General features: G+C 43.4%; 1 protein-coding gene across 8 annotated transcripts in view; it reads right to left on the bottom strand.

Moving 5' to 3' along the window:
- The window catches only part of ADGRL3 (adhesion G protein-coupled receptor L3), a 342,991-nt gene that overhangs the window by 128,559 nt on the left and 186,479 nt on the right, over nt 1–27,953 (bottom strand). For 7 of the 8 annotated variants that reach the window (XM_055796415.1, XM_055796407.1, XM_055796410.1 and 4 more), the window contains exon 5: nt 22,130–22,210. The exons of the other annotated variant lie outside the window; for it this stretch is intronic. In XM_055796415.1, coding sequence (XP_055652390.1) covers nt 22,130–22,210 — 81 coding nt within the window. The remainder of the gene's footprint in view (nt 1–22,129; nt 22,211–27,953) is intronic. 8 annotated transcript variants of the gene reach the window in all.

Below are 27,953 nucleotides of genomic sequence, written 5' to 3'. Positions count from 1 at the left end.
CAATGAAAACCTAAGTTTTATAAAACATAGCTAATTTGCTAAATTGCCTCAGAACAGACTGGGATTTTTTTGCTGAAGATTTCCATGGAGATACCAAGGTTCCTCACATAAAGCACTCTAAAATCCAGTAATATAATATCTGCTGCTTTTACACCTCATGGAGACACCTGACACATAGCACTTTGTGACCCATGCTGGTCTTCCAGGTGCTGGAGGTGATGATCCAACCTTTTGGCTCATGAGAAGAGATCTGTGTCCAGTTCTTGCTATTTCCAGGTTTGTGATTTTTCTTTTGGCTGCCAACAAATTTTCAAACATATGATATGCTGCAGATCTTGTGGTCTGGATTTCCTCCAGCATTTCACTAACATCTGCCAAATTCCTGTTAAATCCAATGCTGGTTGATAAGCACTTTCCGATAATGTGAAACTTAATGCAAGTAACTAGTGGAAGCTTGGGAGCAATTAAATTTTAATCAGAGGGAAGTTCAGTTTTCAGCATTGTGAGTTATCTCTAGTGTCTAAATAGCTAATATCTATAATAATCCTCTTCTCTTGTAATCAGCAGCATTGGGCCACAGAAGGGGAGAAAAGTAACACCTTAAGAAGTCCCCTCCCCAAGAAAGCCACCCACCGTATTAATGACCTACACAGCCTTTCCCTCTGACATGGCCATCTGTATCCTAAGCTACTCAGTTGTGTTTTCCAGGCGAATCCAAGCATCTGCCCTCTCCCAGCTGCCTCTCCTTGGTCTCCTGCCTGAGGTCGCCCCTTGTGCCCCGTTCTGCTAGCAGGGCTGCTCATCTTGCTGCTCTCCAATGTGTTTTAGGCCAAAGGAGCGAGGCTAATGCTTCCTTTTGAAATCACATACAACTCCCTTCCACCGTTCCAGGACGTACCAGGTCCTTGAGTGAGAGCTGGCTTTTGTCTCAGTTCTTGGCTTCTACCCCCAGCTGTGCCTGGGACAGTGGGCAACCCACAATCTTCCTCCAAGTCCCTTCTCCCCATGGGCTATGAATTTACAGGTCTCCTGCCAAAGGCTGCCTAAACCACAGCCCTCCATTTCCTTGCAGACACAGAGGATGAGCACGATGGCTTCTCATAAAATAAATCATAGCATCATAGAATCATTTAGGTTGGAAAAGACCCTTAAAATCATCAAGTCTAACGACTAACCTAGCACTGCCAGTCCACCACAAAACCACATCCTTACGTGCCATGTCTACACGTCTACACTGACCGGGCAGCCTATTCCAATGCTTCACCACCCTTTCAGTGAAGAAGTTTTTCCTAATATCCAACCTAAACCTCCCCTGGCATGACTTGGGACTGTTTCCTCCTGTCTTGTTGCTAATTATCTGGGAGAAGAGACCAACCCCCACCTGCCTACAGCCTCCTTTCAGGCAGTTGCAGAGAGCAATAAGGTCCCCCTGAGTATCCTCCTCTCCAGGCTAAACAACCCAGTTCCCTCAGCTGCTCCTCATCAGCCTTGTGCTCCAGACCCCTCACCAGCCTCGTTGCCCTTCTCTGGACACGCTGCAGCACCTCAGTGTTCCTCTTGCAGTGAGGGGCCCAAAACTGAACACAGGATTTGAGGTGCGGCCTCACCAGTGCCGGGTACAGGGGAATGATCACTTCCCAAGTCCTGCTGGCCACGCTGTTTCAGATACAAGCCAGGATGCTGTTGGCCACCTTGGCCACCGGGGCATGCTGCTGGCTCATGTTCAGCCGGCTGTCAGCCAGCACCCCCAGGTCCTTTTCCCCCGGGCAGCTTTCCAGCCGCTCTGCCCCAAGCCTGTAGCGCTGTGTGGGGTTGGTGTGACCCAAGTGCAGGACCCGGCACTTCTCCTGGTTGAACCTCATACAACTGGCCTCAGCCCATGGGTCCAGCCTGACCAGATCCCTCTGCAGACCCTTCCTGCCCGTAAGCAGATCAGCACTCCCCCACAACCTGGTATCATCTGCAAACTGACTGAGGGTGCCCTCAATCCCCTTGTCCAGATCGTTGATAAACATATTAAACAGGACTGGCCCCAGTACTGAGCCCTGGGGAACACCACTTGTGACAAGCCAGCAGCTGGATGCAACTCCATTTACTGCCACCCCTTGGGCTCAGCCACCCAGCCAGCTTTTAACCCAGCACAGAGTACACCCATCCATGCCATGAGCAGCCAGTTTCTCCAGGAGAATGCTGTGGGAGATGGTGTCAAAGGCTTTCCTAAGGTCCAGGTAGACAACATCCACAGCCTTTCCCCCATCCACTAGGCAGGTCATCCTGTCATAGAAGGAGATCTGGTCTGTCAGGCAGGACCTGCCTTTCATAACCCCATGCTGGCTGGGACTGATCCCCCGGTTGTCCTGCAGGTTCTGCATGATAATGCACAAGCTGATCTGCTCCAGAACCTTCCCCAGCACTGAGGTCAGGCTGACAGGCCTGTAGATCCCCAGATCCTCCAACCTGCCTCTCTTGTACATGGGCATCATACCGACTATCCTCCAGTCACCTGGGACCTCCCCAGTTAGGCAGGACTGCTGATAAATGACTGAAAGTGGCTCAGGAGCACATTTTCCAGCTGCCTCGGTGCCCTTGGGTGGATCTCATCTGGCGCTAAGGATGTGTGTGTGTGTGTAAGTGGTGTAGCAGGTCACTGACCATCTTCCTTTGCTGCTCCCCATCCCTGGCTTCCAGCTCGGGGGCTGGGTACCTAGAGAACAACTGGTCTTACTATTAAAGACCAAGGCAAAGAAGGCATTAAGTACATCATACTTCTCCTCACCCTTTGCTAAATCAAGCCTTTCTACCTCTCATTAAGTGACGGATGAAGTCATGGTCCTTTTACTATGCTGCCACAGTGGGCTCAAAGCTTTCCAACTGCTCCTCCAAGTTCAAAAATCCCCTGTCATTAACCGAGAGACTATTTTTGCATGTACTCTAGCAGGACCAATATAGGAAGCCGGATCTCAGCACCTTAAGGTTAATGCAAAATGTACATCCCAACACAAGAGTTGGTGGCTGAGATCTGGGAACCATTCAAAGAAGGGGACGCATTCCTGCAAAAGCCATTCTTTGATACAAAATCTTTGTTTGAAGGTGGCCATGTAATCGGAGCTGGGCTTCAGGGAAGCACAAAACGCAGCAGCCACCTCCCTGGCCTCAGAAGGCTGCATGGAAAGCGGAAGAGATAACAGAAGCTGAGGAATTTTTTTTTTTCATTTCTTTTCAAGCGAAAATACCCTAAAAACCCTCAGCATGTGCAGCTTGGGGAAGTTAGAGAAACAGCTGCCTGGAACTGAGCACTAATTCATCCATTTTACTTTCTGTTAATGAATACAGACAATGGAAAATCAGTAGATGCAGAAAACCCACGATTTCTACAGATTTACAGACTGATTTTCTGTACCTCATCTAGTAGTTTTTATGCCTGTGCAAAGTGACGGCACAGTTGGTGTAGAGTACTACGGAATTATCATGGAGATATTTTTACACTCCATTTCCATTGGTGCAGCAAATGGCTACAGGTGTCAACGGCAAAAGAAAATGTGTATTTTAGCAGAGAAAAGTAATATTCAGCAAAACTAAAAAAAAATGAAATTAACTTGTTATCCTCACTGCTGTCTCCAGTTCAGATAACATTCAGGGATATGTACTACCTCGTCTCCAGTAAACCATGTTTCCCTCTCTACTCCTGCCCCCAATTTTTCCCATTTAAAGTGATGTATGACCACCAGGATCTCTTTGGAGAAGGGCAGGAGGAGCACCAGTTCCAGTTCCAGTTCTATGCTGGAACAGCCTCTTTCTCTCACATTTCTCACCTGGTAAGACCTGTATCCCACTATGCATTTCACTTGGTACATTACAGCTTGAAGCTCAAATCCAGCTGGCTTGGATCCAGTTTGGATCCAAACTGTGCTGGGCTCAAGGAGAGACTGAACACAGAGTGAACAAACAATATTCTGACTTGCACAGCTACTCCTAGGGCCTAGTTATAACTTTTTTTTCCCCAAAAAAAACACTGTGTAGGGCAAGAGAAACTTCTTCCAAAAACATGTGTGCAGCTATGAGAGAATCGGTTTTTTAGTTAATGGCAAATTTTAAGGCCATGGTCATTATGACACGACAGCTATTCCCATAGGCAAATGTAAAATCCCTTTGAAGCTGAATAAATCCACAGTTCAAAAAGGTACGAAATCCAAAGTACCACTAAAAGGAGGAAAAGGGAAATTTAATTTCCAACCAAACCAGCAAGGATAGTGCAGCCCAGCACAATGCCAGTACAGTATGCACACTGGAATAAATCATCCCTCTTCAGAACATAAACGGAGACACTACTTCTTGCACTGGTTCACAGACTTTTCAAGCAAGAAGGCATGGTGGCATCATCTGCTCTGACCTCTGCGGGAACTGGCCAGCACTGTTCCAGTCCCTGTGCCAAAAACTCAGGCTCTGGGGTTTGCATCACTGTCAGATCGGTCGCGCTGTGTAACTGCTGAATCTGCCTGCTGAGAAAGCAGTGACTCTTAGCCAAAAATTGGCTCACCACCCTTTATCTTGATACGGGCATTCACTGGATTGAGTCACTACAAAGCCACCCCAGCTAAACTCCAGCATTTTTAAGCAGAGCCCAACAGAAGACTCACTATTGATCTTATTCAACATCATTTCTGCACACACACACACAAAACTGTAAACAAAACTGTAAACAACAAGCAGCCCCCCCCCCCCCCCCCCCCCCCCCAACTGTGGGGTAAGAACAAACAGACAAAATCTTCACTTTGAAAAGATAAAATCCCACCACTTTTCCAGGTGAAATTACTTATGCCTATATGTGATACCTAGAACACAGTGAATACCACAGTCTCAAAAAAACATGGCAACCAGAAAATGTGAGCAACACTTTGTTGTTGTTGTTGTTGAAGTTCTTCACATGGCCGAGACTCCTGCTTTGTTTTTTAAGACAAAAGTGTAGTGGCTGGGAGGCTTCAAACTGGAGTATAGCTGCTGGACAAGCCATGCGTGATTTCAGAGCTTTGGGAGATTTTGCACTACATTTCTTTGTTCTTTTCACTCAACTGCATTCAGTTAAAGACTCAGGCTATCCCTCACTTACAGCCACTATCCATCTTTCTGCATGCACCCTTGGAAGGAGTTTTTTCTAACCAAGAAGTAGCTACATCCAACAATATGAGGTATTTAGACAGACCCTTTTTTTACCACAGTGCTATGTAACTTTCTTTTCCGTATCATTTTTTACCTTTGTCTACTTAAAGAAAAGGTGAAATACCATCGGACAAAGGCAGAGTGGCAACCTGCATTAGGGCAAGAACCAAGAGAGTGTAGTAATCTACAGTTCTCTCTCTGAAGCAAGGGTAGAGATTACTGCCTTTAAACCCACTTCCATCTTGTAATTTCCATCATTTCCTGCTACGTTGCAGCCTAGTGTATTAAAAAACCACGACACTAGAGCTGAGGTCTGACTTGAAGAGAAGCCCATCTCCTCCTGCTTGGGAATTACATCATATTTCAAGGCAATGTGCATCTTGCTGTGGACAACATTAAGTCCAATAAAACCAATTTCTGCTCTGACATTATTCAAAGATGGCCACAATCAAACAGAGTAGAAAGCTAAATGAAAACCCCAAGTTGTAAAATGATTCCATAGATGAAGACTGAAAAATTCCAGAGATTTGTAATCCCTCCTACAAAAGATGGACACCCTGCAGTATTATTACAGTTTGTGCACTGTAAAATAGGTATACGTACAATTTTAAGTGGATCATGTACTACACTCCCTTCTGCAACAGCTTAAATCCCAGTATGTGATTATCTTTTTCTGTAATACCACACTTTTCAGAATATCAGCACACCGGTGTTGGGAGCAAACCCCAACAAAGTAAATCTAAGCACAAAAGAAGCATTGAGGGATACAGCCTCAATAACTATGCTAGGGATGGCTGTGGTTCAGCCTTACTTGGGGCTGTTGCTGTAACTGTATGAAATACCTTTGCCTCTTGAAAGGTGCTGTAGGAAAACTCTCAGCTATCCGGTCAGTAATGGCAGCTTCTTTAAAGACTTCTGATGAATTGTATCGGTTTTTAAGTGGACACAGATTAAAAAATCTTAGTATCTTTGGACCTAGTAAAAATTCCCTATATATTTTTTTCTTTATTCTTCACTTGTGTAGCTTTCGGCCAGCTGTCCACCAAAGTTCTGCCCTGTCTCCTGAGGCTGCAACAGAGTGGCAGAAGAGATTTTCACTAAATCCCTGCTGATCTGACAGCAACTTGCAGTCCCTGATTCCAAACCCACTCATCCAGCATGGCACAACAAAAATGCCCCTTTCACAACTCACCCCAGCAGCCCTGACATAGCTTCAGGAAAGAGAGCACACAAGCAGATGCATCCGTGTCATTTAAATACAGGGATGCAGGTTAAAATAAACCTCTAAGCAGCAAATTAAATGCGTGATGTGCCTCCTCCTCCTCCCTGCCAGTCAGCAAGGCTTGGGGAAGCAGTAGCTGCACTACCACCCTGAGGACGTAAAGAGCAGAATCAAGGCTGCATCTCAGCCCTGCCTGCAAATTGCGGGGAGTGTTTCCAATCCTCTTCCTTTTTTGTTTTTCCCTTCTATTCTGTCTGCCTTTTTTTTTTTTTTTTTTTCTGTGTGAACAAATAATAACGCTGTGAAAATCACAGAACAAAGGGAAGATCAAAGAGTGCAGGTAGCTAGATCATTATGTATCCCAGCTGGGGCAAGAGCTTAAGTCTCTGGAGCTTACTTGCCAAGTTATTTTAGAGTTATGCCAAGAGAGCTGTGCCCTCTGAAGCTTCCTGCCACAGGAGCTGTTGCGAGGCAAAGCAGTGAGGTTTCCACGCAGCAGTAGCCACCAGCTACACAGGCATCTAGTTAATTCAAGTGCAATTACGGTCAATAAAAGCTGCTTGTTACTTCCATCGCTTTGGTGCTGGAATCCATGAGATGCTGTATGGAAAACTCTCAGCTATCCAGTCAATAATAGTAGCTTCTTTAAAGTCCCAAAGATGCTTAGATACTAAGGTCCTCCAGGAGGTGAGGATTTAGGGGCAGAGGCTGGTTTTTCTACACATCCAAATAACAACCTGGAGGTTGAGGCACTCACAGACCACCCCAATGCTGCACCACTTCAAGGGTGGTTAGCCCTCTGGGATGAGGGTCCACATGGACAGTATGTTGGGGACTGGCTTAGAAGTGTGGATCAGAAAAACACCCCAGAAATACCACCACATCCACAATGGGATTTGGCTAAAGAAAAAGCTCAGGACTGTAACTGTACCTGGGGCTCTTCACTAGAAGCCCCTTTCTGCTCTGCAGTTTCCACCAAGCTGCAGACAGATGCTTGGTCTTACCCCATCCTGCTGTTCTTGAAATAGGGAGGTGCCAGGTGGTGGATACACTTCAAGCGGCAAGGTAGCCAGAAAATAAAGCTCAGTCCCTTCAGAAGACGCAGTGGCCAAGCACCCAGACTTCAAACTCACGGATGCAATCCGACCTTACCTTGTATTCACCCAGGGCAGTCAGAAGACAGGTATTTGACAAGCGTTTTTGACCTGGTACTACTTGGTTGAAGGACAACCCTTTCCAGGCACGCTAGGTGCGAGTCTGTGCATCTGTTCAACGTCCACACAAGGTCCCAAACAGCATTTTCCGCAGCAACGCAAGTGCTTCACTATTTGGCCTGAACCTACTCACACTCTTTGAGTGAGAGCTACCAGAGACAACGCTGCCATACCGACCCACCAATGCAGGAGGGATAGGTGCTACTGTCTCTTAAAGCAGCCCAGCACTAAGAAAGCATTTTGGACAGGAAAGCCACCTTGGAAAAGCAACTTTCATATTTGGAAATGCTCAAAGACACAATTGTGGTGGGTGGTAGAACATATTTTGCTCAGCATGGACCTCCGTTCTTCCACCCTTGCTACTCACGTTAACGTGCTTGGTATCTTAGCACCTCTTGCACAGCTGAATGTAATCTAGACTGATTAGCTGTTCACACAACTCTGTTTTCTCCTGTGTTGCCTTTCCTCCCACATTTTTCTCCTCCACTTCTACTGAATTTTTGCAAGACTGGTAGCTTTGAGCCATCTATGAATGGGGGTAAAATGCTTTGTGTTAACATGCTTTCCCTCCTTCCCATGCCAGCATCCTCTTAAAACCTAAAACTAGACCTCTGGGAGCATGTTTCCTGGATCTAATTTGTAATTGTCTGTGCAAACAAAACTGAAGGAGTACGCTAATTTCACTAGCTACTGACTGCAAAAGTCAGTACTCCTTGAGCTGTTCACACCATTTCTCATCTTGCCAATTCTTCTATAAAAAACCAAGATGTCAGAAAGCGCAAAATGTTTTACCCACATGTGCAGGTTACCAACAACAGTGCCTAGAGAGCATGAGAAACAGTGTTTTGAAGTATAATCCCATTTCTTTTCTGCATGGAAGGGATAGCACATGTATTTCTGTCATTTAGCTGCTGCTTTCAGAAATATTTGCACATTAATTATGCTGTGTCAGCAGTAACTGACTAGCTCCACAACTGCCTTTTTTCCTGCAAACCTACAGCTTCTACAGAACCCAAAAGACCATTTCCCATTTCTCAGGATAGTAAAGGAAAGAAATAGCCACAAGTTTAGAAGGTGCCACAGTTAAAAAAACAACTTTCTATAAAAACTAGGTATGCGTGTGAATTTATGCAATGACTATTCACACAACCAGAACAAGGAAACATAACAACAAAATCTGGCTTCCAGATGACAAGCAATGGCTCCTACATCACGCCCATTGTTTGGAAGGAGTGACCCTTTATTAATACCACGCCACAGGACAGTGAAGGACTGCATGGGCTGAGCAGTGCCTGGAGATGTGGCCCACCACATTGCTCCTAACAGGACCATGCTGAGTAAGAGGGGTCCTGCTTTTAATTGTTGGGGCATTCTGTCACTCCTTTGGGTTTTCCACAGGCTTTATTCCTCTAAAAACTGTTTTAGCTTTTGCTGTTGTGTTCACTTCAATTTGTCAGAGCAAGCACGACATGCAAGAGAAACAGACAATCCTGTTCCAAGCCGGCCCCTGCTCTGTCAATGCTGTCTGCTCCCCGGCACTGCAGCTCAGCAGTAAAAATTAGCATTGCTACCCCAGTTTCTTGCAATATAAATACTTCGATATAATTGACATGTGCTCTGCATGTTCTACAGATAGTACAGCAAAGCATCAGAGGCTTCAGGTACTCTGAGCATTGCTATATCCCAGCAAGCAGAAGAGCCTACCTTCAAGCAATGAGGGCACACTGTGACAATGCTTGTTGGAGCTTGCTGCTCTGTGGGGACTCAGAAAGATCAAGCCAGATCTCATGAAATATTTAGGATAATAATTTCTCAGTGATTTCAATGGGCAGATAAGTATCACAAGAGAAAACAGCGATCTCTATGTATAGTTAGATGGGAGTTTAAGGGTCTGCGGAGCACAAAGGGCTTTAAGTGCATTAAGTGAGCAGACAGGATGGCACAGCCCCAGTTTTATGGCAGAAACTTCAGCTCCCTTCCAGAGAAGAATCGACACAGAAGCCCTGCATCTGAAAGAGGGGCCCTGAGATTTTTCTGTGAGCAAAAAAACCCTTCTCACTAAATGAGGCCGAGCTCCTGCCATTCTCCAGTCTCTAGTCTCTGTTCATCCCAGTAATGAACACCTTTGTAAAAACAGCTGTAGATTAGAAAAGGAATTAACCTCCAAACAAAGGAGAAGCTTAATTAAACATCGCACTAAAAGAAAACAGAAGGGGAGTACAGGTTAAAAAAAAAAAAAAAAAAAGACATCTGTGCAGACTTAATTCCAATTTCCCCTCTTGTAGGTCATTTTACCCAATGTAATTTCCTTTCTGTATTTGGGCGAGTTTGTTACTGAGGCACTGCCCATTAACAGAAGGGGTTTTGTTGCTTTCCATTCACTTGTACCTTTTTTAATGCTTTGCATTACAAGACCTCCAACAAAAAAAAAGCAAAACAGATTTGAATTAGACTTTGGGAGTATGCCATTTCATAAACGTCTCCCCAGAGAGCTCCAGCTAATTAAACAAATGATTGCAAAATACTCACAATGTCAACCCTGTCAGCTTATATGTGAAATACCTACACCAAGCTGCAGTTATTTAACAAACACAACGTGGAGGAGCAGCAATGTGCTTTAAAGACAAGCACAAACCCCAGGCCAGAAGGGGGCACACACACTTTTTAAAACCACGAGCAGATTATGGGGTGGCCAAGGACTTTGAACATCCTTGCCCATGGCTTTCGGACCCAGCAGGCACAGCTACACTGATCTGAAAAGGACATGAGCTGAAGATCTGGGTGGCCAGACTGAGAAGGAAACATCAACAGATTCAAAAAAATAGATGAGCACACCAGGCTGCTCTCAATGTTCAGGTTGAGCTCTATATTAATGCCAAGAGGGCAGGTTAGGAGTGGTTAATGATGCTCAAGGAAAACTCTGGATCTTTGCTGTTAAATTGCAGCAACTCAGTGCAAAAGGTGGGAAGAAGCAAGCAGGTAGGAATGGGTGCCTGGGGCAGGAAATCAGGAATATAAACATTACGTGATTATTTTGTGCATAGTTGCTGGAGGCAGTGAAAGTCTTAACCATCCAAAGCTAAAGGACTTTAAATCTCTTTATATGTTACATAAAAGCATTTAAAAAAAAAAAAAAACCACATTTTTTCCTTCCCATCTTGTCTTGCCTCCTTCTACTTTAAGCTGTGTGGCTTGCCCAACAAGTCCTCTGTGGCTATCCTCTCTGTTGAGACCATGCAGCCTGTCTTTTCCCTCTGGTACTTCTGTTCCATTGACTTCATGCCCAGCCCGTGTACTGGTAGCTCATCACTCTTTATTCTTCCCATTTTCCTCTTTACAACATACACCTCCAGTATGAAAGTACCTGCTACATCGCAGGGGTGACTATTCCTTTCCCTCCCACTCCTCCATCCCACTCTCGTCTTACACTACATTTAATTTGCCCAAGCAAGTGACACTTCCCAGGCCAGGCATTTTAGCTTCTTTAGTGATTGTATGATCAGGTGCATGCAACGAGGTGTAACATGAACTATTACAGCCTTGACTAGGAAAACATAGTGCTAACTTTCCTAAAGCCTTGTTAAGGGTCAAAGAACCCATTATACAAGGTTTAAGCAAAGGACAGTGAGGAGAGAAGGGAGAATAAGTGGCTCTGCTCATCATGGCAGGGTCAGAGACTAAAGCTGATGGATTAGGATGCCGGCAAGCCTCCGACAGGCTTCCCAGTCCTTCTTGATGGCTGCTGCTTGCCAGGGCTCTGGAAAGCAGGACTGACCTCAGATGAGTGGGTTGCTTGCTCTGCGCTGCCCCAGTTTAGGAGCTGAGATTAAGAGAGAATAATCTTCACAGTACTCGATCCAGGTGCAAACCCAGTTTTGGTGCACTGAATGTTTGAAAATGGGAGGGGCAGTAGTACGAGGCAAAAAATATCTTTTCTCAGGTGCCATGGCCATGGTAACCGTGGATACTCCTGAGGACACTGTCCTGGTCTAATCAGCTAGGTGCAAGGCATGCCAGAATTGAGACAAGCTCCTAGCCATCCAGTCCTCCCTTTCCACAGCTGCTTCATGCCTTGGCAGCCATATTAATGAGAGAACAGTTTTGAAAGGGGAAACTGAGTTCACAATGTTCCTTTAGGAGGCGTGCCAAGATCCTTCCTTATTTTACTTGTTGTGTAAACATTTTGATAATACTCATCAATACAGTCCATAGAGTGTATTTTTTAAAATAACCAGCGTGGACATCAGTATCTCTTGCTCATGACTCTGCCTTTTCTTTGACTCCATACACTGAAGCTAATGCATCACGTCACTGTTTTACTTTATGTATTGTGCTGGTTACTACATGATTGTAGGCTCTTAGTGAATCAACCTAAATTAATTAGAAGGTACTGAAATCACATAATAGACACCAACACTGGAAACGGTCAGGAAATAGGAATTAAGAATGAATGCTGTGTTTACGTGATCAAAACACATTAAGGCACAAGAAGGCTGCAAAAGTCTCCACTGATTGTGCCTGGTAAAAGCATTCAGTTTGCTTCTGCCATATTCCCTCTTAGCAGCACTCGTTCCAGATCCCTACTGCTAAGCAATTTTAAAGTTCAGTGAACAAATTCTTTCAATTGTTTGGTTTTCTCCCATTTTCTGTGTGAATTCTTCTCAAATTCAAGCTTACTTTTTGCCTCTCAATGTGAACGACAATCTGCAGAGGCTCTAATCAAAATGGTGCATTAACATCACTCCTTGCCCTCCTCCCCCCCCCCCCCCCCCCTTAACTTCTTCAATGTATAGAACCCAGCTTGCATAGTTATGATCGCAAAATATTAACATAATGTACCTCTTCCTTAGCAACAGCTATAGTGTCAGGGGAATGCAGCCCATAATAATGCAGCTTGATCTAGAAGCACAATAAAATATAAATAAGCTTGTTACACTTCAGCGGCACACAGGATTCCACTGTGAAGGGCCTTCATGAATTTAGAAATCTCATCTTCTTTTGGCTCTCCAACACAGATTATTTAGAAGAAGATTTACACGCACACATTCCCTTTTATTCCAGAAAATGAAATGTAATTGTTTCCTCAGTAACAGTATTATTTTGCTGCATGTTACTACTAAATTTGTGGGCATAATACAGACATGCACACACACAAACACACACTTCTGTGCAAAGCAGCGCTCATAATGAAATAAAGGTGAAAACAGAACTTAGAGAAAATCTAAAGGGGAGACCGCCATGAGAGCACCCATAACTGTGGTAATTTTTTAATGAAGAAAGACAAGCAATTTTCTCCAAAAAACAGCTGCAGTGAAACAAGGGATATAACTTGCTATAATTCCACACACTCAGTCTAGAGCCCTCCATAAGGCTCCCCATATACCGTATCTGCAAAAGAACAGCATCCTTAGCTGGTTAAGGGCAATGTCTTCTCCTTGCCCCAAGTCTACCTGGTTCTCTCTATCCCTGAATGCCCTTTGACTAACAGCTCCACGGCTGTTGCACCATAATGCATGCTGGCCCTCTAATCCTTATAATTACATTTAACCAATCTTAATAATCTCTTCTCAAAGGAAATCAAGGTCTTTTAAATACTGCTGCTTCAGAGTTTTCAAGAAGAATGAACTACAGTGAGCCAACCTGAAGTCAACAACAAACCAACTGGTGCTAGAGAATAGCAGTTCTTGTCTTCTGAGCAAGTATTGCAGTTATCAAGCCAAATTTACTTGGCTGAAAGACTTAAATGATGAGGCCTCTTATAAGGGAGCCAAGTTACAATGTTAGCAACAGGGCTCCATGTTTATCTGTAAATCAGTATTTGGTATGCATTTATTAAGGCTGGAATTTCCAAAAGTGCCTTTCAAGAATGAGGTACCCAATTGATGATCATAAATTTCCCTCTGAATGGACTATATCACATTACTAGGGTTCCTCTGCAACAAACACACAAGAGGAAGAACCAAAATTCAACAATCCACTTTATGGAAATTCAAGGGCCAAAGAAGGCTCTAAACCCAAGTTTTTCAGAAATCTCTTGTTTCCAACAATTTCTGTCTCAGCCCAAGATTATTCCAAGAGCCAAGTGCTGTAAAAAAACCTGCTTACCTACAGAAAATCCCACTGCACAGCTGAAGAGCCATCAAATGCACACAAAACTCTTTGACTCAGTGCTGTGAACAGCAGTATGTCTGAGCCTAACATGATTCACTTGTATGGGAAATCGGCTGCTTGCCTTTCTAGAGATGCACTGCTTGAGTCTGAAGAACTTAACAAGAGCATGCTACACTTGCTCAGTGACTAGTAAGATACTTCTACATTTTATTGGAAGGCAGACAAGACTATACCGCTGAACAGCCCAAGTCTTATCAGTTGTTTTTTTCTAACTTGTCTTAAACCAGAGCTTACATCTTAAAAAATTTCTTTTGTAAGGGTGATCTGCTTTCTTTAAATACATCATACACACAGTGGAAAATAACAACCACAGAAAATGAAAAGAATGAACAAAATCCTTTCCAAGAGAAGATGCTATAGATGTAACATGATATTCAACCACTGCAAACATTTTAGCATATATGACACTCAGAATTCCAAGTCACAAGCCTAGGAAACATCAATATTTTCTTAGGTAAACATATCATTCATTATCTAGTCTTAAAATAATTTTGTACTGGCAATGGGAAACTCTATCAGACACTAAAAAGTCATCTACTATTATAAATGGTGTTCGCTGGATAATTTTTCATCCAGATTTATACTTGGGAAAGATTAAAAAAAAAATATTACCTCTGTAGCTGCAGTGGAATAAAGCATGTTTTCTCATTAAGTAACAACATATCAATAATATACCAATAATGCTGTATCAGAGACGGCTTCCTAGCTATATTACTAATAAACCGTCGTTCCCAGATTCAAAGTATTGAGTTGCGCTCCACCAGGTTTTTAACCCCAAAACAAGGCCATATATATATAAAGAAAAATCATAAAAATGTATATAAGGCATTTTATAGAGGGACCCACGCCAACCTGATCCTTTGAATTTGTACCTATTTATGAATATCCACTGACCCTGCACAGAACAACTGGGATCCTGTGTCCCACTCTAATACACATACGTGTTTCTGAAGGACTCCTCTAGAAAAACATCGTTGGCCTATGCTCCATCCTTTCAGGTGATGATGACACACTGCATCACATATCTGATAGAGCACTTCTATAAATAGGCACCATGTAACATAACACGAGACAAGACGAAAACTGCAGCAAAGGATGCAAGCAGCATGGCTGCAGTGGCAAATAAAGACTTTCTAGTGGGTAAGCTCTTCAGCTGTGGCAAAGGGCTCCCGTAGGAAGTGCAACCTCACATCATACACCCTTTTAATGTCTCTGGAGGGGTAAAATGAAGGCCAGTTATGCCTTTAAATCAAAGCACTGCAGACCAATCCTATTCTCTTTTAAACACCCATATGGCTTAGGAAATCATTGGACTTGAAATTTGATCTCTGATATGATTTATTTGCCATCTTCTACCGTTACAAATATAAATATAACAGGCATTTTTCTGTAGCCCTGAAATGATTCAGAATTAATACCAGATGACAAAATGGACCATGTACCAGGAGGGGAAAAGTTACAGTAAAAGCTCCTTCCCATTAATGGGACCATTCATTCACATGGCCACTATTCCACAGGGAAACTGGACATAAATAATGTATTTGACATCTAGTTATAGACGATTATATCTGACATAATGAAGTTATAATAGAAGGAGTTTGCACATTGTTTGGTTATTAAGTGCCCATTTCTTGTCCCTGCACCAGGTGCAATGGTGATAGGCCATACAAATCATCCAGAAAAAATGCCAGAATGGGCTCCCTTACTGATAAAGCACCACACATGTTTATTAATTTAACAGCTTGTCTTATGTCTCCCCCCATCTGCTCATTTAAAACAGTTATTTGCCCTATAAATATTTCAGAAAGAGAAGTGTAGCCAAAAATTAGTCTGGCAGAAAAGGCAAAAAGAAAAAAAGCTTGAGAAAGGTCTCATGCTATATGCAGCACTGTGCTCTTTTTTTCCACGTTGAAATGGTTCAGCCACTGTTTTTCAAGCCAGTAATAGGACATTCACTTTAGATTAGTGATGCTTGAGGGTGCGCTGCCGTAGCTGACCCTGCTTTCCAGCTGTTGCCACTGTCAGGTGGGTGAAAACTTCCACTGCTGATGGCAAGTGGCACAACTCAGCACATCAAAAAATGAAACCCACTGTCAAAAGAATCTCCTGGGTGGATGTCTATGTCCATTTTGAGCTTATCAGGTCATATGGTAGCTTCAAACAGCCTACAAAGAATAACATTTCAAGGCATCTCTGAATCACAGCTCATGCTGATATCCATAGCAAAAACCCTTTACAAGGAAGCAGCTAGCTGATAAAAAAAAAAAGCTACTTAAAAAGTGCTTTTTCTTTTTTCTTTTTTTAGATGACTAGGAATAATGGAAAAGGTGTTTAAACATCACTCAGACTGTCTCTCCCCCCCCCCCCCCCCCCCCCAATCTTTTACTGTTTTTAAGTGTAAATACTTTGAACAGTTCCCACCAGTATACAGGATTTAGCACTCCTCCTTGAGAGACTTTGTTAGCTCCGTCTTTCTGCTAGAGCGAATGCTGTTATCTTATAAATAAACAGCAATGCCCCAAGGTGCCCCTTTGCAATGAAAACACACATTCCAAAGAAATAAGAGCAACAGTTCAACACCATAGTAAAAAAGAAAATGGCAAACGGCATGCAATTAACTCTTTCTAACTAACAGGACATAAAGCAGGACCTTGTCAGTAATGACAAGCAAACAGGATGACTGCAGGCTGGCTGCAAGATTTCCAGGACCTCTGGCTATTACAGTTGATATAGTTATCACCACCCATGATACCTAATGAGGAATTAATAAATACAGAGCGTAGCCCATGTTCCAATCAGCTGCCTGCTTCAGGGAAATCAGTGTTGTTCAAGGTGGACATTTTGGTGCAGATCTGAGCCACAACGACAGAATTTCCAGACAGCTCTGGATAAGACAGAAAAGCATCGCATCCTTGTATCAGAGCTCACCCCTTGAGTGTCTTCACAGCCCAAATGAGCTCCATACCTGGCAATGTATTCCTGTGTACTCATCCACCACTGGCCAAAATCCACCCTTGTCATCACACTAAGCTGTCTGAAGATTCATCTCCAGCCACAGGCTTTAAATGAGCTTGCCCACCACGACAAAAGGCAGAGTTCAAATGAAAAAGAAACAGCAAAGCAACCCAACAAAAAAATCTGTACAGACCTTTTCAAAACAAGGCAGCTGAAATTCATAGTACCTATGAAGCTTGTAGTTATTGCGAAACCTTTCCATTGACTGTGCAGGTATGGTGAACAGTCATCTCCCATCCAACCGACACAACACCAATTATCTGCATGTCTCATAAACTGCTTGCCTGAAAAGTCACATGGGATGTGAAAATGTTGCATCTGTGTTGCTGGCTTACTGCACTGAGCCTTCACATCCCGTGCTGGAGGGACGTAGAGCCTTCAGCAGGCTCAGGCAGTCACAGAGAAGCCCTAAGAGCAGTTAAACTTGGAGAAAAGTCTGAGTAAAAGCAAGGAAGAAACCCCTGTACATACATAACCAAGGAAGAGCAGGACACCATATAGCACCCCGGCATTGCATAGGGAAAAAGGATATAAGGGTCCTGAGTGTGAGGGACCCCAACCAGCACCCAGTGCGTGGTCTCTCTTGGCTCAAAGGCATTGAATTAGCCTCTCCCCTGGACTCTCCTGCCTGAAAGATGGCAGGAAAACAGTATCGCCTTAAGAAGATGGAAACATGTAGCTGTAACTAACTCTAAAGGGAAAGAACACGATGAGCAAAAGCGTGACCTCAAACAGCATCAGAGGGACACTGTAAAGGACTCTCAACCCGAGGAAATGGCTTTCCCAAGGGGACTTAAGTAGAAGAAGAAAAAGCCTGGAAACAGGAGGTGGCTGGCCACCACCAGCTCAGAGCAGGGACTGCTGAACAGCACCTCTCTCTCAGCACTGGACCCGGGGGAGGAGAGGCAAGAGAGCTGGTGTCTCAAGGCCTGGCAAGCGTGGGATGCACGACTCCGTGTGTCAGCTTGAATTAAGGCAGGGAGTGCCATTAGGCCTCGCTGCTCAGTGCTCCCCTTTCTCTGGACCTGGGAAGGAGGACCAGGGCTGTGCAAGGAGCCCAGCTGTCAGATCCTCCCACATCATCTGCAAAGCCATCGACCCTGTCTGGGACCTTTGTGAGAGGAAAAAGAAAAAAAAAAAAAAAGGACCAAGAAGACGTGCATCCAAAAACCTGCTCTATTTTTTCTAAATAAGATTTCACAATGCTTCTGACGTTTAGGAATGGTTCTCCCTCAGATGTTGCAAATGTGAAGAGGGAGAAAAATGTCATAATGAATCCAACTTTTGAAAGAAGAAAGCACAAAGGGACATGCCACTGAGCTGGAGAACAAAGGGGGGAAAAAACAGCAAAACCTCTGGCTGTCTCCCCGACATGCAGCCCAAGGGGCAGGGAGAGATTCTGCATCTACAGAGGCTGAACCTCACAACTGAGGTTTACAAGCAAACAAGAAACCACAGTGCCTTAACGGGGGCCAGAATGACCTCCTTGGCTACAGAAATCTGCACAGAAGGGCGAGAATCTCCCATCACTCCTTTATTTGCTATTTATTTCTAGAACTGGGGACCAAGACATGGTTTTGCTTATCAATTCATGTTTTGAAAATGCACTGACTTCAAGCATATCAATCTCCAAGACAACTGCTCCCTGAGATCCAACTCTGAAGGAAACCTTTGCGAAACGCTATCTTAGCAGGGGATGAGAGCTCCTCAGACTGCCTAGCTTTAAACGCCAGGCATGTATTTCATGTTTAATGTGATTCCACAGATACGTTAAAATCTGTTTCTATAAACTTTATAAATAGTTTTAGTGTGTGGATTTGGTGAGCTTAATTCACTTATTTGCTGTGTTTTAGCACCTGGCAGAATTTGAGTCCAAACACTAAATTTAGTTTATTGCTATATAGGGTAATTCCATAAAATCCCTTTCTAAGCCAGGCTATCAGCATCACCCTCACCTATGAAGCTCCTTGCTACTGTCAGTAACCAGTGATACATTTTTAAGCACAGGTTTAATCTTCAGTCTATAAGAACACAACCTGAGGTCTCGGCTACCCCTGGAATTATTTTGCATATGGATGGTGTAAACAGTTGGATAAAAACCATGTAATCACGTCTGGATCATTAGACTGAGAAGAGGTGTAAAAATAATGGTTAACAGTACTTCGTATACAGAAATAATTTTAAAATACCCTCCAATTAAAAAGGGGGTGGGGAATAAGAATCGTCTTGATAAAAAAATGCTGATTCAGGGCCTTATTTCTATTAAGTGATTTAAGGTGTCATTACTGAGTTACTATGCAGAGCAGTGGCTCAGAGTAATTACCCTGTAATGCACGATGACACTAATGTACTACTAAACTACTGGAGCTTATACTCTATTCACTACTAGCATCAGGACTCTGAAAGGCAGGTAAAAATGTCCTGCATCCATAAACAATGTACGTAAATATCACCAGTGATAGAATTTTTAAAAAGGAGAAGGAAGAGGCAGTTACAAGCAAACCTGCCAGCTGAGAATTGCAACTGCACAGACCCACAGGAGCACTAAAGCTGTACTGTTGTTTTAATAATGCGGGAAGGAAAGATGCTTTTATATCTCTACCCTGGCTCCATTTCCATTTATTACAATTAAAATTGTACAGTGGCTCCTTCTTTTTGCCACTCTAAATGCAGCATTGACCTGCACCTGGTGTTCAGCCTGGTGCAAGCAGGAATACAGAAGGGAAATTAAGAGCATCAAAGCAACAACCAAAAGCATTAGTAGTTCATGACGACTGTCATAATGCTGCTCCTTTTTTAGACTTCCAGCTACTGGAAATGTGATGAACCAACAAGAGCTTCAAGACAGAGGTGTTTTTGCGTCCCTTGTTTAAAACAGCTCTTGTGGTGATGGGATGAAGCTTGTAATGTGACCAGAGTATGTCCTAACGTGTCAGAAAATGCAGCCAAACAAAACCACTTCATAATCCTCACATGCTTAGGGGAAAGAAGAAAAAAAAAAATAAAATCAATCATTATTATTGCACCACTGTAATGGATTTGGGGCACTGAGGCTGGAAACAAGGCAGTGGACACATAAGTAGAGCTACACGTCCCAGATCCCAGGGCCAGAGGAAAACCTTGCTCTTCCTCCAGGGGACAGTACCGATTACTACGTTTTTAATACCCCTAGTCACCAGCTAATAGACTGATGCCTACAGAGCTGGCTGCCTCCCTGGCCCTCTCTTACTAAGTTACACAAGGGGATTTGAGTCCTTTTACCAGTGCATGGCAGGAATAACATCAAGTCCTTCCACCCTGAGCAGCCCTTTCTTTAAGATCTCTCAACTGCGGGGTGAAGGCCTCAGTGGAAGCAGTTAATGTAACAGTTTATCTTGGATAGACTCCATTTTACCTTCTCTTCAACTGTTCTGCCTGACCTGCTTTGTCCTGCTCCTGGTGGCAGTGCCATTCATCTTGCAGAGGTAGCTATGCCCTCATGAACAGCAGATCACTGAAGATATTTGTTAGTCTTGAGCTCTTTTATCTTGGAGAAAGCAAAGTGCAGCTTATTTGGCTGCTGCTGTTCCAGTGTCCTTGAGTCTTCCATAGGCTGCACCAGAACCCACAGCAAGGAATTTACACAGACCTACTCTGAATAAGCTCTGAATCATCACACCCCACATCAAAGACAGAGTTGAGCAAGAAGGTCCTGGAAGTCATAACTGTCTCTGCTTACTGGAGTGCTCTGCTAAAAAAGCAAGGTAGTAAATTTTATCACAGAACTGGATGTTTTCAAGTGGCTTAGAAGAAGCTGACGACCTCAAATGCATGTGTCAAATCTCAGGGTCGTTCACACAAAGCTGAGCAGAGGTTGTGGACCACCAAGAGATTTTACGTGACCAGCCTGACTCAGAAGACCAGATTTGGAGACAGGGCTGTGAATCCAGCATCCTTATACCCAGGCTCCACCACCCAGCACATGGTTCCATCTTGCAGAGATGCAAGAGGAACCATCAAGGAGTAATAGTTCTGAGGCTGCTTCTGTGCAGCAAGAGTCAGTTCCTTAATTTATTTTTTTTTTTTTTTGTTAGTGCACCAGCTAAAAAACCATACATTCATGCTTACAAAGGAAAAAAAAAAACCAGCAAATGTTTACTTGATCAAGTTACAGATCTAGCCTCATGGATGCTCGTGGAAAAGCACACTCAACACTAAGGAAGCCTTTCATGCCAAGAGCGTATCGCTTTTAACAGTATGCTTTCATTTATCCTACAAAGTTCTTGAGCCATTTTGAGGAACAGAGTTTGCAGCTGCAATTCACTGACACAAATGTTCTTCTGTCTCCCCAAATATTAGAGATAGGTAACGAAGTGAGATTTAGAAGACAGCTTTCTTCCTATTGCATAACAACAGTGTGCCTATCCAGATTAACTGTGCATTAACATGCTGCATTTTTTCAACTGTGAGCATACAGAGAAGCACTTTTGTGCACACGCATACTCACAGTCTTACAGTGTTGGGGCAGAATGGTGACAAACACTACAAAGGTCAATCCTGTACCCCTTCTGCCTTTGGAGAGTAGGAGAAGCAAAAACCCCAAACCTAAGGTACAGTTTATCTCCCTGCTAACATGCTTTGGCTGTCTTCTTCCTCCCCTTCTCTTCTTCCACAATGTCCCCTGTGTTTGATGTTCACACACATTTCTGGAGCTGACCAAGAAATCCCTCCATCTACCTGTTTGATTTTAACTTTGCTGTTATCCATTCCAAGAAGGACAAGGTGGTCATTTTGATATCCTACCTGAATATTGACAACCTAATTAAAAGGAGCAAAGAGAGGTGTGTAAGAAGTCTGCACCAGCACAGATGCTTGCTCTGGGACCAAGCCTATTTCCCCAGGCCATGCAGCCAAACACTGCGGGTTCATCACAACACAGCCAGGGGACGATCCTCCAAAGGGCAGAGAAATCAAGGGCTCACATTCATATCACCTTATTCGCACCATTCAAGAGAGGAACCTATCTTAGCAGGGCTATTGGAGAGTGACTCCATCTGTATCAGCCACTAGCATTGCTCCTGAGGGCAATCAGCCCACCTAAAATGTGAATCGTCCTCTAGAGTGAATGTGTCCTCACAGACTCTAGAAAAACCCTTGAGCAATGGCAACGCAGATTGAATCCCAGCCTGAACCACCACACAACCACATCTGTACCTTTACTCACCTGATGGGCAGCTGAAATTTGCCTTTTTGCAGCCTGTCACAAGCCCCCTATGCCTGTGTGCTGCCATTAGGAAGAAAAGGAGGATGGCAAAGGGCAGGACCTAAGGTATACCTGTCCTTGCAGAAGTAAACTGCATTGCTAACTCACCCTTGGATGGTGGTCTCTCCAGATCCGAATCGAGGTGGATCGGTGGGGCAATGTAGGAAACCTGCCCATGGTGAGCCTGCCCTGTGGACAAATAAGTGGTTTAGTTCCACTATTTCCTGCAGAGATCTATCAGGGCTATCATTAAACATACAGCATTTTTAGGGCACTGGATTCAAAATAGATTTAAAGTATTTTGTTCTACTGTGTATTTTTCGCAATGAACTTCCATTTTGTGGAGACACCTGATAAAGAGTTGAAAACACTCCCATTTCTTTTGCTTTTCCCATGCATGCATGGGTATTATGCTGAACTTTAGTTACACCTGCTTTACCACATATATTTTAGAAAATATTCTCTCAAAAGGCCACATGCCACAGAAGACAACTGATTTCACACAAGCACATTTAATCTGTTATTTTCACTCTAAAAGGGAAGCAAGCATTTCTCGGTCACAGTAGTTTTTAAAGGAAGCATGGTATGAAGTACAACTGCATCTGTTTTCCCCACCTGCAGAAGAGCAGATAGCAGTTTGTGGAACTCAGCATTGCTTACACCTGAGTAGGAGCTTTTTGGTTCCCAACACCACCATGCAGCTTTTCCCAGTTGCTAAAGACTCAAATCTTCTCCAGTAATTTGGAGGTAAGCATATCAAGAAACTTCTATTTATAATAAAAACATGCTGTTATAATTCATCTATTTACTGTAACAATTTACAGGGTTGTTAATCTCTTTCTCTAAACATGGAAAGTTAATGACACATAGATTACAATAACAGTTAGAGTAACCTTCCTGTTTCAAGTAATATTTGTGCTGCAATAAAAGCAGTTGATTCCTCTTATGAGACACATTCCAAATAATTAATATGGCTCCCTGTTGACACTTGCTGTTGTTGCTCCAAGTAATTTCCAAGCTAGCTTCACAGGCAGCGGAGCAGTGGTACAGTCTTTAAGCTTCTTTGTAATGACATCCAGGAATACCATAAATGCAGTATGCTGGTATACACATAATATGTTGAAAGCATCTCTTCAAGGGGGGATAAAATATTAATGGAAAGGGGAGGGGGGGGAAAAAAAAGTCTGTCTTGAATGGGCAGGATATATTTACCGCTTTACTCTGAGGCTGACTCAGATAATTTGCATTATTAGCCATTACAACAACTGGACATTATTCACGTTTAAAATCTACCACCACACCATGAATTCTATATTTGCTTTTAAGTGCTTTAACATGGGAAATCAGCTTCAGGCAAACCCATAACTAATAATGAGTTACCCTGCTTTCCCCTTCTCATTTACATGTTAAAAATCTATTGATGTCATTAGTGAGCACAAGTCATCATTTCATAGCTGCTTGGTTCTGCAGCAGAACCAGGCAGATGGTCTGCTCTCACTCCAACTGCTCTGCTCAATATGCGGGATCAGTGTCCTTACAACCATAGGACAGGCTCCCCATTTGCTGCATCAAAGATACCACTGAAACACAAAATAACTGAGGTTGGCAGGGAGCCCTGGAAATCACCTAGTTCAGCCCAAAGGCCACAAAAGCCACGGCAAGCATCCAGTATGATTTTTAGTATCTCCAAGGATGGAGACTCCACAACCTCTCTGGGCAATCTGTACCAGTGCTTGGCAACCATCACAGGAAAAAACCCACCTTTTTTATGTTTAACTAATTTCCTGTATTTCAGTTCGTGCCTCCTGTCCTGTCACCGAATGCCTCTAAGGGTGTGGGTCCATCTTCTTTATTCCCCCCAACCAGGTACTTATATACATCAGTAAGAGCTCGTGGATCACATCTGGTCCAGGCTGCACAGTCCCAGCTCTCTCAGCCTCTCCCCACACAGAGACGTTTCAGTCGCTTAATCATAATTGTGGCCCTTTTCTGGACTAGCTCCAGTACGCCTTTGTCTCTCTTGTACTGGGTAGCCCAGCCCTGAACCCCAACACCCAGATACATCTCACCAGTGATGAGCAGAGGGGCAAGACCACCGCCCTCAACCTGCTGGCAATGTTCTGCCTAATGCATCCCAGGAGGCTGGTGCCTTTTCTTGCCCACTGCTAGCTTATGGGTTTGTTTTGATTTTTTTAGGGTTTTTTTACATGGTTTTCTTGGGACCAAGTGATTTCAAATACAAGAAAGAATGAATCTGCAGGCTTAAAGGGCTAGGCTGGGGTAAAGAAGATACATGCACACTATATAAAAAGACTACAAAACATTTGTGAGTTTGTTTAGACATTCATTACAATTCAGTAATAGCTATGAAAGTTTATGAATGTTTTATAAAAGCTTTTACCTAATATGGAGGAAGCTGTAACATCAAATGCTCTCTTGTGATAAATGAAACAAGTTGCAGAAAGCTTTTATCTACTTGCTGCTGATGTAAAACACACTACTTAAACTAAAAATCAAACTTGACTTCAGTTGGACTTTACCCTTCTTGCAATGCTCATAAATAAAATTTTGGGGTTTAATACTCTCTTCAGAAAAAAACATCGGAAACAATTATTCTGCTTCATTTTCTGGGCATGAATGCCAGCTTAGTTGCTCTTCAGACTCATCACAGTCCTCCTGTATGGGGAACAAAGGCTCTCCGCTACCATCTGTGTCCCAAATTACACATTCACGATCAAGATACCTTGTAAACCTTCTTGTTAATCAACAGAATCCCATTTTTTCTTTGGTTTTACCATTACTGGCAACGGGGACGTCTCAGAGGGTTGAGGATAGAGAGGTAAGGTGTGGGGTGCCTGAAGCAAACCCTAACAATGGGACTGGTACACAAGCACATGGAGACAACTGAGTCAGGAGGCCAAATGAGAGGCTCAGAGAAATGGTTCTTCTGGCTTTAATGTTGTTACAACATTTGCCACTGATTCCATTAAACCCCAGAATTTTACCCAATGGACCTGTGCAACATTTTGAGGCTGACATCACTGGTGCAGCTCAAGTCAGTCACAAAGATTGACAGGACAAGTTTTGCCAAGTGTTGCCAACTCCCAGTCCCTTTTATTTGCATTTTGGTTACTTCAGGCCCCAGCTCTAGGAATCACTAACTCCAATCTTGCCTCTCCAGTTCCAGCTACTGCAGAAAAACACTTGAACAGGGGAATGTGAAAGCCTTTAGTGAAAAAAGAGATGGCAGAAACATTCAACACCACCCTCTCCAAACTGCCCAGTCCTTCAGCTGTTTTTTCTGTATGTTGGGCCTGGGCTGACAACTGTGCTGCACCAGGAGGTGGGACATGGCCTCCCCTTGCCTGCATGACCATCTCTCCAGCTGTCAAGCTTTCATTTCTACCCGCATCAGCCTATTTGATTGACTGCTTCTTGACCTGAAGAGCTACCCACATTACTGGCCTGGTGCCCATGTCTATAGGAGAGGAAACGGCAGGTGTCAGGTCCTTCCTGGATTTTGTAGGACACTCCAAAAATAACTGCACCTCTTTAAATAAGTGGTTCAGGTTTTAGTTTGTTTTTTTTTTTAAAAAAAAAAAAAGGGTGTGTGTGTGGAAAGTCAGCTTCCAACAAAATAACAAAATACCAAAGGTTAAGGTGTCTGTTGCTGGTGGAAAGTTGAGCATGCCTTGTACGACAACAACTTGCATGGCCTTCTCCAAATCCCATCCTGACTATAACCATCTGGTGTCTCTGCAGCCATCTCCCAGTTAAAAAAGTAAACAGCAATCAAATGCAATCACCAAAGTAACATGCGACGAAGTTGCCAATTTCGTATCTAATCGCTAAGGCTGGACTCCATTTCCTTATTGCTCTTGCTGGCAAGGTCTGGCCACCGACATGGCCAGTGGCCGTGGCTTCCCGTGAATGGTAGCAACAGGCAACAAGGGCTAGGGCTAAAAGACAACCGAGGGTCAGTCCTTGTCCACTTTTTTTGTATCATACCACAAGGATTCAGGTCTGGCCAACACTGCATAAATGTCAAAAGCGCCTCAGATGAGGCAGGGCAAACAGCAAATCGGACACAGGTAGCTACAAACTCCATGTCTTCTGCTCACGTTGCCCCTCTCAATGAAGACAGACATACAGCATCTGCAATCTGTAATAGCCAGGACATATGCACATGCTGTGGCAATGGAAAAAGAAGCACTGGTAGCACCGGTTTCAGGAGCAAAATACAGATATGACCTTGAAAGTCTACCTGGTGACACGGCTTTCCTTGAGTAGAGAAAACAGGGGAGATGTTTGCGGATTAGAAGAAGTATCTGGCTGGCCATTATTTTCAGGCCTGACACATGAGAGATGCAACACATTTTAAAAAGCCAGTAACTTAGAAGAACAATGATAATGTTTTGTGAAGACTCAAGGAAATGTAAAAGCTTAGCCTAAGGGATTATTTTTTTTAAGGGATCTGGATGCTCATAGACAGAATATAAACATCCACACATCTTCAAAAATCTGCCCCTAAGTGATTTAGTCATCTACAGATGCCAGGATATAAAAGTACAGAAAAAAATCTGCGAATGCACAGACTAACCAAGGAAAGTAGCAACAAAGCAGTCTTGTCTCTTTATCTATTAAACCCACTTTCCCCAGATCCTTTTTGGAAGCTTACCCACTGTCTGCAGCATCTAACAGGGCAGATCTCCCTCCTAACTCTATGCCAAGTATCCAGTGCCCATAACATTTGATTTCCTAGACCACAGCTCTTACCATCATGTATACATGTGAGAAACATTTCTGCCCAGCATTTGCTCATTTTCTCGCTGAAATTTTACTGTGTACTTTTACAGAGAAAACCTGAATAGAAATGCAAGCCTGGAAGATTCAAACCACCAAAAGCAAAGAGAAACACCACCAACATTTAGTAGACTAAAAATAATCCTTTTTAAAGCATCTGATGAGACACCTCCTAAACACCTGACACTTGTCTCCTAAAGCTCTGGTACCAACAATGTCATGAAGAGAACAAAAATCACCAGAATGGCTGGTCCTCACCCTTTGTTACTGTTGCTCAGTGCCCACGGTACTGTGGTGGGCACGGACAGTCATGCACCTAAATTGCAGTTTGCCCCCATGCCTGACCCAGCTGCAGCAGCAGCAATGACGAGCCACCGAGATACATATTTTTTTAAACAAACATGCTTAGAACTATTTGACTCAAGGGGTGAGAGTCCTCTTTCCTTACTGTCCTCATCCAGACACGATCACTGCAACACATTTTTTTGGTGCTATGTCAGACTGCATCTCTTGCTCAGTTTTCCACTTGTTTTCCAGCCTTTTTCGGTATGTTTTTGTCTTCCACGGGCTCATCAGTTCCTGGATCATTCTCAGATAGCCTAGCCAGCATTTCATGCAGAGGACTTAGTTTAATTTTGTGCTGGTACCTCTGATGACCAGGTGCTCCCATGCACTGCCTCTCCTACGCCCCTTGTCAGCACCTCTGAATGCAGCCATCTCCATGGACTTAATCCCTCATTCCGTTTGCCTAGTAGCTTGGATCACTAACGAGATAAGTTAATTATAAACATGAAACTGCACATCAATTCCTGAGACTTTGATTTCAGTTCTTCATGTATTTTTTTTTTTATAACAATGGGAAGGGAACAGATTAGGTATGCTGAATACATATCCTAAGGAAAAGTCTTGGAAAACACTGCCATTTTTACTAATATCAGATAAAATATCCTCTGCATGCTGTGGCCTTTTTTTTTATGTAACTGAAAAACTCCATTTTCAAAAGCAGACCAGTTTGTCTGTGATGATCTGATCTGTAAAAAAAAATACATTACTTTTTGGCCACGTTTCTGTAATCCTCTAACTGTTAACGGAATTTTTTCAAAAATCTGATTTATTATCTATCTGAAAA

This window comes from Falco peregrinus, chromosome 2, assembly GCF_023634155.1.
Source record: "Falco peregrinus isolate bFalPer1 chromosome 2, bFalPer1.pri, whole genome shotgun sequence".
In the NCBI taxonomy this organism is placed as follows: domain Eukaryota; kingdom Metazoa; phylum Chordata; class Aves; order Falconiformes; family Falconidae; genus Falco; species Falco peregrinus.
This window is presented reverse-complemented; position numbering and strand designations above follow the sequence as displayed.